General features: G+C 38.0%; 1 protein-coding gene across 1 annotated transcript in view; it reads right to left on the minus strand.

The window, feature by feature from the left end:
* Nucleotides 1–2,092: 2,092 nt before the first annotated feature.
* LOC119720995 (protein mono-ADP-ribosyltransferase PARP14-like) overlaps nucleotides 2,093–16,207 on the minus strand; it is a 42,911-nt gene continuing 28,796 nt past the window's right edge. Inside the window, exons 18-25 of the mRNA XM_038190860.1 lie at nucleotides 14,462–14,625; nucleotides 13,160–13,243; nucleotides 12,784–12,917; nucleotides 12,514–12,532; nucleotides 11,995–12,196; nucleotides 11,539–11,696; nucleotides 4,110–4,284; nucleotides 2,093–2,370 (exon numbers count right to left, since the gene is read on the minus strand). Of these exons, the coding sequence (XP_038046788.1) occupies nucleotides 2,093–2,370; nucleotides 4,110–4,284; nucleotides 11,539–11,696; nucleotides 11,995–12,196; nucleotides 12,514–12,532; nucleotides 12,784–12,917; nucleotides 13,160–13,243; nucleotides 14,462–14,625 (1,214 nt within the window). The remainder of the gene's footprint in view (nucleotides 2,371–4,109; nucleotides 4,285–11,538; nucleotides 11,697–11,994; nucleotides 12,197–12,513; nucleotides 12,533–12,783; nucleotides 12,918–13,159; nucleotides 13,244–14,461; nucleotides 14,626–16,207) is intronic.

Consider the following 16,207-nt stretch of genomic DNA (forward strand, 5'->3'; position numbering starts at 1 on the left):
ATTTTATTCAGGTTGTTTGAGAAAGACAATCATGTAAATTGAGACTTTCAAAGCAAGATTCATTCCAGAATGTTTATTGTTAATAATATCAGATGTCTCGTCGACAAAATTCAGAGCTCGAGAACCTTTCATTAATTTTAACGTAATGGTTAAACATGATTACATTAAACAAAATCAATGTCTTGTTTAAAGGTAACATACAGCGTTTATCCAAATACAAATCTACTATATTTTTAAGAAAAACCTCACATGACTTTAAGTGAATAATAGTGTCATGCATCTTGTGAGTTCATCGGACCTAGTGTGCTGTCATTTTCAAGAAAGGTGAATTTTTTTTAAACAATTTCCAACAATAGTCGGCCGACCATCGTTGGAAAAACCTGACTTTTTTTCAAGTACTGCCCCCAATTTACTAAATTTAATTAGTCCACCTTTTTGTTTGGAATCGGTTACACATTCGTGAATTGGAGCAAGCCAACTAGTCTCCCTGACTTGATAAGTCCCCGACGTCTATAAATTGTCAGTGTAAGCATAAATACGAACCATCAATTTCTGAAAATTACTCAAATTACAGGAAGACAGCATACGGAAGTGAAAAAGCATGAAAACACACACGGCTGGCTGCAAGTGATGGCTCTCTATAATCATAATTAATTGAAATATAATGTACGAACACAAACTGATTTATTGGCTAACGAAGCAAAGAATCTTTTAACGAATATATTGAATCACACTTAAAATAGTCGTTCACAATATAAGTATTTACAAAACCAATCAAAAATATTGCTCAATTTATTCAAAATTGGTGCTCTAGTGTACATGCCGTGTGTAGTTAACAATTTTTGTCTAAAATATTCGGCAAATCATTGATTGTCAAATTCAAGTCATCTTGAAGCACAAAATAGTTTATTCAATCCCACTAAAAACAATTTAAAGACAATATTAACTAAGTAAAGGCCTACCCTTAACCAATGAATAATGTTTTAAAAATAGGATTAGAACTGTAAAGATCATTTTCTCAAAGTTCGCTGTTCATTGCTTCAGAAGAGTTAATTGTTCAAATAAGATGAATGTTTACATCAAACTATACTTGACTACCATTATTCATTAGGATAATCGGCAAATTAAATCCCTATATGCTGAGTGTACATACATGCTAAACGCAAAATAACTAGAACACTGAAAATAATTTTCTGTTTTATTCAAAGGCCAATATATTGAAGCAGTCACTGACAATAATGGTTGTTAAACTAATTTCATTGATGACCATTTTGACCAGATGGTCGAAATCAAGCAATCGCAAAATTCCACTCAATTCACATGAGACCCTCATGAACTTTTCAAATGCCAGTAGCACGGACAATCATGCATGCAAACACATGTTCAGTCACACTGAAATCAATAATGTCGTCATCTGGAATACAGTGGCCTAAAATTGAATGTTTTACAACACCTCTTCTCAATCAAATGAAGCACAGCTTTCATGTTTTTGTGAACAGACAGATCTTAAACTTGATGTACATTTTATGGTTAAATTCCTTTTTTTTTCTCGGCTGTTAGAACCTTTATCTTAAGGGTAACCTGAAATTCAAATTTAAATGTCTTTACGAGTATTTACTAATCATAAAACTGCTTTCCAATTCTTAAATATGTCATTATGTTTAGAACTGTGGTTTTTATGGCGTTATCACTTATAACAGCGCCCTCTTGCGTCCTTTTTGTGTTTAATTACATTTACATGTATTTTTATTTGAATAATTATCATTCCGTGGGAATATAGACCAACTATTTGAAGATTAGGACATGCAGATTATATCTGAGAGACTACTCAGTGATGACGTCACCAAACCGGAAGTTGTACGGTAAGAAATGCAAATGGTAATTGAACAACGGGTAGAAGTTCCACAACAGTTTAAGTGTTGCCTTCACCCATAAAGTTCTATAACTTTGGTGACGACATGACTCATAAGGGCTCCCTGTGCCTACTGAGTTTAAGAGGATCTGGTAAGGACTGGTAGGCCGTTGACACCAATCGTATAAGATTTTCACCCATCTATCGAAAATGCAAAAGAATTTCTGGCGGCTGTTCCATCTACTTGAATTTAATGAGGTGTTCTGGATACGCCTGGGCATCGTGAAAGATGACGTATATGCTGGGCGTGCCCACGTTGTCCACCACACTGTCGTATTGCTGATCTGTCGTGTTGGGTTTGTTTGGGGGCACCTTCATATCCTGGGCACCCTTGGTGAAATCTCCCACTAGGACTTTGGTGGCGTAGATGTGCTTTGTGTTGTTGGCGTTCGGTTTAGCGTATCTGGCCGAGAAGCTAGCTTTGGCCGCGAAATAGGTCCCGTTGCCGTACAAGGCTGCTAAAAAATTATAACGATAAATAATAATGATAATACATGTAGTAATAATAATAATAATAATAAGGGAATGGGTGATTAGGGAGACTTTCCCATAGACTTGTGCACTTAAACTTACCCTTAAATGTGCCCTAACCAAATTTTCCCTTGTTCCTTTCCACCAATTTCAGTATTTTTTTTATTAATTAGACCTGCACGAGCAACAAATTGCGACAATAATTTTTTGCCTCAGGTTGGCTGCGCCATTAGGGAGACAGTTATTTGTCTCCCTAAAAGCCGGTGTCTCCCTATTATCGAAAAAAATTCTCCCTAATGGTTCATAGAGTAATAATGGTACAGTACATTGATTTATATGATGAGGATGATGACGATGATGACGGTGATGACAGTGATGGGAATGACGGGGATGACGGTGATGGGGATGATGACGATGATGATCGGAGAACGCTCTTATTAGTAAACTAACTCACAGCGCTTAGAGTATTATTATTACCCCTGATCATTGGGCCAATTAAACATTCCAAATACCATCTCAACTCCCTGCGGAGTATACAGATCGATGTTGCCTATTAGGTGCAAGGAAGCTAATTAAATCACAATAACCATCTCTGCCCTCAAAGGTGCCCATTTACTCCTGGGTGGAGATAAGCAATGAGGGACAATTAAAGTGCTTGGTCCAAGAGCAAACGCACCATAAGCCCAGGCTGCACTCGAACCCACAACCCGCAGAATTACCAGCAGACCACGAATTCAGTGTCCTTAACCACGGATGATTTATGCAACTGTATGATAATAGTGGTTTATTATTCAAATCTCCCAAGTGTATTGTTAGGCATACGTGGCATTATGTTTCTTTATACTTTTCGAGATAAGGCTTCTAGTATTGTATCACACAGTTCTCTCGTTACACGGAGAGGGCTTTAGGATAAGGGGTGACATCTCAGTGCAATGGGCATGTGCTCCAAAAATGTAATATGTGGACTTACTCCAACTTGATATAAAACAAACGTGGAATTCTAATCTCACCAGACAAAAATAAGATATTGGAACAAAGAAATTGAAAGAATTCTAAATAGAATCAATTTATTTGTTAGGTATAAACACTAAAAGTGAGCCAGAAATATACAATTTGAAAGAAGGCATTACAGGGAAATAGGGTGCTTATCCATAGAGTAAAAAAAAAAAAACAAGAACAATGAATGATGTAAACTATGTTTTTCAGTGAATAAAAGGCGCGGTAACGTCGTCTTAATTAAATAATGAAAGGTTTTCGGAAACATCATGTGCAAAAATTCCTCAACTAAGAGAATGGTTCTGAAAAGAATAAACTCGACGTTCTGGTCAGTATGCTGTGACTGTTTTCAGGAGAGTGCTTAAGCTCTAAGAAAGTCATCCAATCGGTTGTTGCGTTTGGGATCGCAGATACGCAGACCGGCAGGAGTTATCTTAGAGTTGCGGCATGAGGAAGGTTTAGTTGTTGATGAGTTAAGAACGCCGAATTCAACGTCCGTTCATACAACCTAACCTGGTTGGTTACTAGCTCCCCGTAGAGCTACCAACAATTTGGAATGTCATATGGGTCTTAGATAAATTCGAAAAGAAAACTTCAATCTCTAAACAGTAGGGTTTTTGGGTATTGAAACAATGTGTATATTTACGTCACTATCTTTTAAGTCAGATCTGCTTTACCCAAAAAATGACATCCGTAGGTAAACGGTGCTCTATTCTATTCTTAATCTTACCATTTTTACCGCTGAAGACGCGGTTGAATCCAAAGTTGTTGATCTGGTCACACGATTGCTCATCGGTACCATGGTACAACGTCTCCTCGATGTCTGTACGGTCAAGACGAGCCTGTAGCGCTGCCTTACGAGCCTGATACTGCATCATTAATTCTGTATTCTGGATTCTTAGTATCTGAAATTCAAGACCAATCATGGAGAAAGATATTGCACTGAATCGAAAACTCTATGCTTGATCGGGCACACGCATTTCCATAAAGCAACCTGATACTAATAAAGGCTTTAATTGCGGTGGATAGGTGCGAATTAACTTGTTCACCCTACCATCATTTTCTCATTTTGTTAAGTCAGACTATGTTGGGCTGTATTCCATATTAATTGTGATCACCTTGAATGGAAGTGGTAAACAAGCAGGGCTTCGCGAATTGCATAAGATAATTTTAATGGGCTGAATTTGCTTAACAAAAAGCGATGACACATTGCCATTTGTCCGTTTTCCAGAGAATGACCACAACTAACCACTGAATGACCTTTGACCCAAATCTGTTATGACTTATGTAGGGCTTCGGACAAGTAAACATTTGACCACGAACTGCTAAAATCGCCTGAAGAATGCGGCAGAAAAAGCAGCTTTTTGATTTTCACCAAATGACCGCTTGTGACCACTAGGTGCCAGACCATTGGCCACATTCTAGGTACACCCAATGTGAGGCTCAATCCAGGGATGCAGCTTACCCAGTTTGGCCGTCATCGGATGAAGACTGTGAAAGAAACATTTTGTAAATTTCAATAAAGTGACCACTATGACCGCTTGATGACCTTTGACCCCAGTAAGAGAGCGCCACATATCATGCTTGGGTCAGTGGTCCAAAGGGTTAAGTTTGGTCGAAATTGGCCAAAGCGTTTGGAAGTTAAAGCAATGAAAATTATGATGAAAATTTAAAGCTCAAGGAAAGAAAGAGAAAGAAGATATTGCGAAGGATAACAATATTAATATTGCACGGCTGATTGTATCAGCCGGTTGCACAGGCTGATATAAGAAGAGGAGGAGGAGGAAACGGCTCAATTACGGTACCTACGAAACGAAGAAGACGAAGATACAGAATGCCCACAATATATCAGCCGTTTGCACCGACTGATATAATTTTCATCAGTTGGAAAAGCGTTTGTTTCAAGTGTACTTTTTTTCATTGCTTTCCGCATAGTTGCAGAAAGGCTTTTCTTTTTGTTGTGAGTTTTTTGCCTTTCCTTCTTTTTTACCTCAAAATCCCATAGACACTGTACACGTCGTTTCCGGCCTCCTCTTTTGGCATTTATTTTTCTCAAACATCATTCAAAGTCAGCATATAGGTATAGTCCTTATAGCATAAATGTGTCCTAAAGACTCACGTCACGATGACGTCATCATCATCACGTGACGTCACGTTAAAGACTAATAGATATAGTCTTTGAAAATCAATATTAAATCAACTGTCAGATACCGGTATCTGACAGTTGATTTAATATTGATTTTCAAAGAATATATCTATTAGTCTTGCCTTTTGCGGGAATTGAAAGAATAATCCAGGATCTCCATTTTATCTCTTGTGCGCCAAATTCCGTGACCCTTCCGGTTGAAACCGGAAGTGCCTTATAATTTAAAAGTGGAAAAAGATGTGAACTTGCCTTCGACGATGTTAGTCTGTGCCTAGGTTGTATTTTCTCCCAAAAAAATCCGATCATGTCATAAATATTAGCGCGCCCTCTAGCGGCAGGTTGGAAAATGTTGAAAATGAGTAATCAGTTGAAAATGTGTTGTGAAGTTTGTTTAAAACACTTTATAATGAATGTTTATATTTGGCTTTATGCTAAGAGCAAGTTGAGAGGGAGAAATATTGATGACGTCACAAGACCGGACGTTACCATAAAAAGACCTCAAAACCTTCAAAAAAACCTGAAAAATCAATCCTGAGAGATATAATCTTTAATCTTCATTTTTGCGTTAAGTAGCACAGTTAACATAGCTTGCAAATTTACTGGTTATGACGTCAAGATGGCGTAATCAAGTATGTCTAGATTTAATCAACAAAGGTGTCCATAGATTCAATCTTTGGAATCAATATAAAATCAACTGCGAGAGATCAGATTTTGCTTTTGACGGGAATTGATAAAATAAGCTAAGGTCTTCCTGTTTTTGTATAACGTACAAAATCACGTGTCCCTTCAGGTTTGGGCGGTTTGGGCGATAATAGAATGATTCACAACATGTAGATAAATAAATAAATAAAGAACATTTGTAAAGCGACGGTATCCGCCGGCATTGTTGTGGAGGATTTTGTACACGAATAGGCCAAGTTTGTATTTGATTCTGTATGATACTGGAAGCCAGTGGAGATCTGCTAGTACAGGAGTGATGTGAGAATGTTTACTAGTGAGAGAGATTAGTCTGGCACTGATGTTTTGTAGTCGCCGCAAACGGTTTAGTTGATTTAGGTTAATGCCATACAATAGTGAATTGCCCATGTCAATTTTGGATGTGATGAAAGCCTGAAAAAGTATTTCAGTTGTGTGTTTGTCGAGATATTTTCGTATGTGTCCGATGTTACGGATCGGCATGCAGACTGATCTAGAAATTGATGTAAGGTGAGGTTCCATGGATAGAGATGAATCAAAGATATTGCCCAGATTTCTGACTTGATTAGATGGCAGGATGTTTGAATCACCAACCCTTATGGATGGAACATGAACTTTACACGATTGCTGCTTAGAACCTACAATGATAAATTCGGTCTTTTCATCGTTGAATTTGAGCCAGTTATGAGTCATCCAAGAACGTACGTCATCAAGGCATGTTTCCATCTGCTGGATTGCTGAATCGACCTTATGTTGTTGAGGGTCTTTTGACATATATAATTGGGTATCATCTGCATAACAATGATAGGATAGACTATGCTTTCGAATGATTTCACCAAGTGGCATTGTATACAAAGAGAACAAGACGGGCCCTAGGACTGATCCTTGAGGTAGCCCAAAAATCAAGAGAGACAGTAAATGAACTTGAATCATTGACCCGGACAAATTGAGATCCCGTATGTACTGCACAATTAAGAACACGCGCATGCACACGACCGTGTTTTTAGGTAGCTATGGGGTACCACTATTGTCCAATTGACTTCTTTTCTTTTATTAGCTGTTTCGGTGTACACACCGAAACAGCTCTTGTTTTCGTTAAGATTTTTTTAGCTGTTCCCAATTTCAATTGGGAACAGCTCTTGTTTTCGTTATAGTTTTTTTTTTTCCTTTTTTTTTTTTTTTTTATTTTTTTTTTTCTTTTTCCACTTTTCCCATAGGTTTTGTACACGTTTTTATTCTACAAGCCACTTTGGCAATTATTTTAAATCCGATCAACTTTAAACTCAGCATAGTTATTAACCATCATCTGAGGATGTATGCCGAAACTTTTCGTCATCGTGACGTCATCACGTGATTTGTTATAGAATTTTGAATATTTAATTTTTCCCATAGACTTTGTACACAGAAATTAAAAAAAAAATGTCAATTTTCAGAGGGCATTTTCGACTCTTTGCCAGTTATTCATTTACACCAATCTTTGTCCAAGCAAAGACCCTAATTCAAACAACATTGTGTAATGATGACGTCATGATGACGTCATCCGGTGTTTATTTATAGGCAATTAAATTGTGACAATTTTAATATTTAAAAATGCATAAGAAATCAACCGTACGCGTCCGCAGCATTCTGTTGCCAGCAAGTGGTAGAACAGGTTAAGGTCTTTATTTCATTCAGTGTGCGTGAAATCACGTGACCTTTGCTTCCGGTCGAAAAAGGCCAAAACCGGAAGTGGCTTATTATTTAAAAGTGGTAATAGATATGAACTTGCTTTCAACGGTGTTAGTCTCTTGGCTGATAGTATTCTTCAAATCATCTACCGATGACGTCATGCAATCTTCGAGCGCCCTCTAGCGACAGGTTGAAAATTTTCAAAAATGTATTTTGAATAGATGTCTGTGGCGAAGTTTGTTGGAATCGCCTAAATATTGGTGTATATGATGACCTTGACCCACTGAAGACGTGTGAAAAGTTTTAGGCGTATGACGTCATCAGACCGGAAGTTATAATGAAAAGACTCTTTTTCCTTAGAAAATTCCTGAAAAATCAATCCGTACAGATATAATCTTGAATCGCCCATTAAATGATAGCATCAACATTTGCCTCAACAGTGCCAAGTTCCCAGTTTGTCAAATTGTTCACACAGTTGACGCGACGTCGGCAAAAAATACCCTCGCCCAAGTTGCGGTAGAGAGCTTTAAAACATGCGCAGGACTTCCACAATGTGTATAGCACGTACACGTGGCTTTGAAACGTCGTTCAATGTACATTACGTCCCTTCATTCTCGCCAAAAGAGGGCAGCACATAACTTTTACGGTTGTACTTAAGGCACAGAGCTTAAGTTTCATGGGATCAAAATAAGGAAAGCTGCGCGTCACCAAAAAAATATAACGGCACACCGTATAAACTGAATGGCGCCCCCATTCGCCTATCAGTAGACTTGTCTCAGTGATTTTTGTTCTGCTTTAGGGGAAGTTTGACACATGCATTTTCAAATATATATCACACGTTTTTATTCTACAAGCCACTTTGGGAACTATTTTAAATCTGATCAACTTTAAACTCAGCATAGTCATTAACCATCATCTGAAGATGTATGCCGAAACTTATCGTCATCGTGACGTCATCAGGGGCCACGTGACATCTATTTATAGATTCAATTTTTACAGCCTTATAACTATAGAACTATTTGACCAATTGATCTCAAATTTGGTAGGTATACAGACAGGGAAGTGTTATAAATGAGAATTCATATGTCAAGGTCACGTTACCTTCACTTCCGGTTTTACCGGAAGTGGTTATTTTAGACCCCTATATCATATCTCATGAATTATTAATCTGATTGGGTTGAAACTTCACATTGATACAAAGCTATATTGACAGATAATTATATTGCATTATTATTTATACTGTGCACATAATTATTGTCATGTTATGACGTCATGAATATTTAATGAGGCAATCTTTACAGTCCTATAACTATAGAACCATTCGACCGATTGATCTCAAACCTGGCAGGTATACAGACTGGGAAGTGTTACAGATAAATATTGGTATATCCGGGTCATGTGACCACTACTTCCGGTGTTACCGGAAGTGTTAATTTAAGACCCTAATTATCATATCTAATGAATTAGAAATTTAATTGGGTTGACACCTTATACATGTATTAGTATTAAGCAACATTAAAGGATAAATATGTAGCATTATTATTAATGGGCAGTTTAATGTTTTCATGTTATGACGTCATGACTATTTAATGAGGCAATCTTTATAGTCCTTTAACTATAAAACTATTCCACCGATTGATCTCAAACTTGGTAAATATATAGACAGGGAAGGGTTATAAATGAAAATGTATATGTCAAGGTCTCGTGACCTTTACTTCCGGTTTTTACCGGAAGTGCAATTATATAAGATAATAATTTCAATTTTAAAAGTTAGAGATTTTTGCAAAAATCATTACATTATTTTCTACTATCCAATAGACAATCAAAAACAAGTTGGGAACAGCTCTGTGGTTGTTCAGTTACAACCACATCTAGTTTTTCTTTGTTCTTATTTTTTTTCTCCTTTTTCAGACTTTTTCTCCATAGGTTTAGCACACGTTTCTTCTACCAATCCACTTTAGCACTTTTTTAAATCCGATTGATTTTAGACTTGGTACATACTTAGACCACCACCCACAGATGGTCCTAGAAGAAATTCGTGATCGTGACGTCATCAAGTGTCGGGTTACGTCACATTAAAGATGCATTTTTCCCCATATGTTTTGTACACGTTTTAAAACACTCCAGTTTGGCACCTTCGTAAATCCGATCGACTTGAGACTTGATACATACTTAAACCACCACCCACAGTAGGTCCTGGATGAAATTTGTGATCGTAACGTTATTAGTTGTCAGGTAACGTCACATTAAAGATGCATTTTTCCCCATAGGGTTTGTACACGTTTTAAAAATACACTCTACTTTGGCACTTTCGTAAATCTGATCGACGTTAGACTTGGTACACACTTAGACCACCACCCACAGATGATCCTAGAAGAAATTTGTGATCGTGACGTCATCAGGTGTCAGGTTACGTCACATTAAAGATGCATTTTTCCCCATAGGTTTTGTACACGTTTAAAAACACTCCACTTTGGCACTTTCGTAAATTTGATAAACTTCAGACGTGGTACATATTTTGACCACCACCCACTGATGGTCCCGTAAGAAATTCGTGATCGTGACGTCATCAGGTGTCTGGTTACGTTACATTAAAAATGCATTTTTCTTCATAGGTTTTGTACGCATTTAAAAACACTCCACTTTGGGCACTTTCGTAAATTTGATCGACTATATACTTGGTACACACCTAGACCACTACCCATAGATGGTCCTAGAAGATATTCGTCATTGTGGCGTCATGAGGTGTCAGGTTACATCACATTAAAGATGCATTGTTTCCCTATTGGTTTTGTACACGTTTTTCTTCAAACTGAACTTCGGAAGTACAAGTCTGATTGGGTTAAAACTTGGTATGCATATACACCTGGATGTGTTATAGATGGAAATTGAAGTGGCATCATCATTAAATGTCATGTGAAGTCCCTTAAAGGGGCATTTTATTCTTTTATAGGTCTATATCTACAGAACTAAAATTTTCGATTTGGTTGTAACTTGACATGTACATATTATAATGTGCTGTTATAGATGACATTTATAGTGACGTCCCTGATTGTTCATCCCGTGCTCAGAGTATTTCAAATATCCGAAACAGCTTGTGTTTGTCCACAAACACATTTCTAGTTCTCATTTGTTCCTATTGAAATCTCAAACCCCATAGCGTTTAACATACCGTGCTGAGATTTCTAAAGACCGAGTTGTAGGGTACCATTGTCCCTATTGTTGCCCTTTGTTCCCGGTACCACATGAGTCTGTATACGTATAAACACACACTGTTATTTCAGTTGTGTAAAAATCAAACGGCTGCGTACTATATGAACCTAGCAACCCGTTGTGTAAACTGTTGTTTACACAACTTGTGTAAAATATTACACAACTTGTTCAATTATTTTACACAACTGGTTGCTGGGTTCTTATAGTACACAACCGAAATAACAGTGCACACGTACGCACACACCCTGCTTTTCAGTGGTCTAATTTTTCTTCATCATTAAGCGGACCGGTTCCAGTCCTATCTTCTTTTGAGAAACGTTTTAGTCATCAAATCGGTATAAATACTTGTTCGCAAACGATAACGCAAATGATCCTATAACACGTATCATGTGCTAACCCTCACAATTCAGTAATTACGTGGAATACAAAAAGTTACCTCTACGATTTGGTTCACTGTGGGGTTTATACCCATGGATGATCGGAATCGTCTTTCAACATCCGTGTATTCCTCACTTGCTTCAATTAGTTTGACTAGCTTGAAGTGCTCGCCCTTTTTCATGGGTTTCCAGCAGCTCGGTGTCTCGAGTTTAGCAACTGAAACATTCATGATTTTGATGAAGGGGTAAATTAAAAGGCTTGTATTTTGAAAAATTTCCCTTAACCATATATAGTATATTATATGAAATGTGATACACATTTTGTCACTTAATGAGCAAGTCAATCAATGCCTACATTGTCAAAATGAATGCTAAAAAGCTAATCCAAAGCAAATACGACCTTATTTGAACGTGTATTCGATTGTAAGAGTTCACACGAAGGGGAAAGCCAGACGCTTAAGTGTTAATTGGTTCAGCCAATGTCTTGTCTTCCGTTCAAGGCTTGTTACTTATACCTTCCTGAAGGTCAACACGATTTAGGCTGACAGGACCATCCTCTGACAGTTCCTGCATTTTATTGAAGTCAATGGTGACCCGGACTTCTTTCAGATCCATGGCAACCGAAGGCTCTTTTCTTTGGTAGGCGTCCTCTATGACAGCATTGCTTTTGGCGTCGTAGACTCCCACACCAGTCAGTGTGCTGTACTTCCACTGCACCTGTGGACAGGTGGATGAAGCCAGTTGAAGTTTCGACTTTTTTTCTTCGTTACTTTAGACTCATTATTTAATCTTCACCAAACGTGCATTCGCACATTTACACTATAGTACCAAAGAACAATCGTTTCATGGAAAGCCTATTTTGAAACCGAGGCAAACTGTTAAATACTTGTCCAAGTACTAGTAGAGACAGTCCCATCAGAATATATAAACACAATAGGCAATAGCAATCGTTGATACAGAGACAGATCTTGGAAAAAGGTAATCACTCTAATAAGGAGGGGAAAATTGTCAGTTTTAATCTGCTAAAAACTCACTCTCTTCGTCAAATGTGTGAATCGTCAATAGTGTGAATGTGGAAATAGTGTGAATGTGCAAATGCACGTTTGGTGAAGATCAAACAATGAGTCGAAAGTAACGAAGAAAAAAATTCGAAACTACAACTGGCTTCATCCACCTGTCCACAGGTGCAATGGAAGTACAGCAGACCGACTGGTCTGGAAGTCTACGACGTCAAAAGCAATGCTATCATAGAGGACGCCTACCAAAGAAATGAGCCTTCGGTTGCCATGGATCTGAAAGAAGTCCTACGTTGCTTTTCGGTCTCCTGGACTTGCATTGTCGTGAACATCTCCTGGATGCTGAATCTCGCATCTTTCACATTCATTTTAAGGCCCTGCACTCGGAACTTGGCAGGACCTTTTGAAACTTCTATCCCCACCTGTGATAATAAAATAAATAAAGCAAACTTTGATGAGCCACTGAGAGAAAATAGGGAGAAATGAAAGGAAGGAATAATATTCAACAATAAAGAAAACATCGCTCTCACTCAAAAAGTAACCACTTCCCATCTTTCACATCTGGCTTGCTTATGCGGCGAGCGTTCCATGAAGCACTCCCTTAATTATTTAAGTTAAGGCCACAATTTCGCGTTCTTTTTTTGCAAAGAAAACAACAACATACATTGTACTTCCGTTCAATGGTTCGGAGTTCAGCACGGTGCTCTTTCTTCATTTTTGCAATCATTCCATGGGAATCTGGCATATCCTAAAGGAAAAAACCGCATGTAAAATGAAAAACAAACGTTTTATATAATAAAGTCTTTGTGAACAATTTTCACTATTATCAATAGTAGTCACCTAATAGATATCTGCCTTTAAAGGCTGCACATATAGAGAATGACGTTTGTGTACGTGTCTGCACTTCATCTCATTGTTTCGACTGTCCCTCAGCAGAAGACTCAGCTTACATGACCATGACAAGGATATCGAGGTAAGTAGCATGCAACAGGATCACAACATTAATCCACTGGCCAGTGATAAAATATTGTCTGGGTTATCATTACTTCAATTTTCAGCATCACCGCCATTGCTTGACATTGAAGTTAGTCACAAGTCAAACGCAGCTTTTGAAATGTTGTCCAATTACATGTTATATAAAGGGACGCGAAACGCGCAAAATCTGAGACCAACGAAATTGAACGTACACAATTTCATAGCCTGTTATATAACAATCCTTGTCGGATCATTGTCATTTGATTGGAGGATTGTAAGTCAGGCGGCATTCATTGATCAAACCATTGCATGGCTACGTCATAAACCTTTCATTTTATTTCAATTCACCGTGCATTTTCGTCCCATCCATTTTGATCTTTTGCATGCTAGATGTGTAGCCTTCGCGCACCGAACGTGTTTTATTATACAAACAATGAATGTGTATGAGTACAATGGTAAGAGTGATTTCATGAGGTGACATGGCGAAGCCGAGTGGAATGGAACATTTCATCTGTCATGCTAGTGACAAATCTCTGCTTACTGCAGCATATGTTACGGGTTAGCGAAGAAATGTACATGTACATCCCGTAACTAGGTATTCTGTGGTAACCGGGTTAGCAATGATGTTTCTGCTGGCGCAAATGTTGATCATGGTAAGCACGGGCCTTTGTGCTTAGCAGAGCCATGAAATTGGGCCCTGCAACGTCAAACGCTCAGTCTTATGTTAGGTAGGACATGAACACCTTCAGTTATCAAAGGCTACATCGCCGTGATTTAATTTATTTCTCACACAAGGTCCAATCATTTATCTTTTTGAGCTATTTGCACGAAACAACAATACAGGTGTTAGCTGATTTGATGTGGAATATGCCGTCTCTAACCTCTTTTGGCGCAGCAGTGAACAGTTGTGATCAACTCTGATACACCAGAAGCACAGCCCGCTCCTAATCGTTACCATACAGGAAGGACGCAACGGTCCTCTAAATCCTACCTCCAATGTGAACTCCTCGTCTTGATATCTATCGATCTTGCCTGTTGCTCTCTGTATGGTGACGTCATCCATGGCGCAGATGTGAAGGAGGATCGTTTCTCGTTGGGACTCGTTGTTTGACGTGTCCTCAACAGTGGCCGAAGGAAGGACAGACTTTGCCAAACCTTATGTATTCCAACAGATACTAAACTCAAGAAGTACTAATAACAAGTAATGTTTCTTCACTTCGATTAGTAAGGCCGCTTCAAACGTCGAACCTTTGCGGTATCTAATTTAACACATTGCAGTCGGCAAAATAGCGCAAAACTTCTGCAGTTGCTTCGAACGTCGATTTTCTGTTAAACGTAATATGATACTGTGACAAATTCATTCTGCGAGAACAGTCCATTTATTGGAGGTGATTTCAACAAGGACAATTTTCATTGCTTGTTCATAATACTGTTGCTCCTCCTTTCTCGAGAAAATCATTGTCACAACATCCCGACCCTGTGCGTTTAATCAAGAATACCGGTTGGCTGGATGATGTTTAATGATACGCATCCGGTTTTAGTCAGGTGGCATATGGTCGGAATCGTGACCGACTGGTCAAAAGCACCAATCTTGGCAGATAGATTCTTATAGCCCTAGAGAAGATATTTAGAAGGGGTGACACCTGAAATTCTTTTGCGAAGGGTGCCTAATTTGCATAAATCGTTAATCCCTGCCGTGTAATACATTTATTCCCATATTTGGGTATATTTCTATTTTTTTATTTTTTCGAAAAGTGTATTTTGGTGATTCTACTTGCATATTCTTACCTCGATAACATTTTGTAAAACATATAAGTGACTGAATAATTAGGAGGACATAGTAAAGAACCAAAATTGCTACTATTTTACCCTAAAGTTACGCGCATTTACCTTTTCTTCAGATATAATCAACTAGTCTCGCCAAACGTGGGTATTGATGAGTTTCAAATTGATGAGCTTCACAAAGTTACTTACTGGCATAGTTACCCTAACAAAAATAAGTGGGAAATCAAGTGAAAATTGATAACATCTTGATGTTTAGCCCAAAAGACCAAAAAAGGGGAGAAAATGTGGTGTCTGTAAATTGGGCTAGTACGGGAAGGGTAACGTGGGGACTTGAACAAGTTCAACGAAATCCCCCTAAAAAAGAGATTATTGTTGTTTACAATCATTTTGTCTACGCCAAAACGTTTTCTCAACCATAATTTTGGGAATTTCCTTGAACTTGTTACAGTGTTCCTTGTTAGGGAACCCTTCACCTACTTGTTAGCCCAATTTATGGACACCTCGTTTTTCCCAGTTTTTCTTTTCTGGGCTAAATATCACAATGTTATCATTGTTCACAGGATTTTGCATAAGGTTTTAATATGGTAACTGTACCAGTAAGCTACTTGGTGAATTTGAAGTTCATCAATGCTGATGTTTGGCAAGACTAGTTGATGATATCTGGAGACAAGGTAAATGCGCACAATTTTAGGGCATAATAGTAGCCATTTTGGATCGTTACTATGTCCTCATAATTATTCAGTCACTTATATGCTTTGGAAAATGTTATTTAAGTAAAGATATGTAAGTAGAATCCCCAAAATACACTTTTCAAAAAAATAAAAAATACCCAAATATGGGAATAAATATATTACACGACAGGGATTAACGATTTATGCAAATTAGGCACCCTTCCCAAAAGAATTTCAGGTGTCACCCCTTCTAAATATCTTCTCTAGGTCTGTAAGAATCT

This window comes from Patiria miniata, unplaced genomic scaffold, assembly GCF_015706575.1.
Source record: "Patiria miniata isolate m_02_andy unplaced genomic scaffold, ASM1570657v1 HiC_scaffold_9, whole genome shotgun sequence".
In the NCBI taxonomy this organism is placed as follows: domain Eukaryota; kingdom Metazoa; phylum Echinodermata; class Asteroidea; order Valvatida; family Asterinidae; genus Patiria; species Patiria miniata.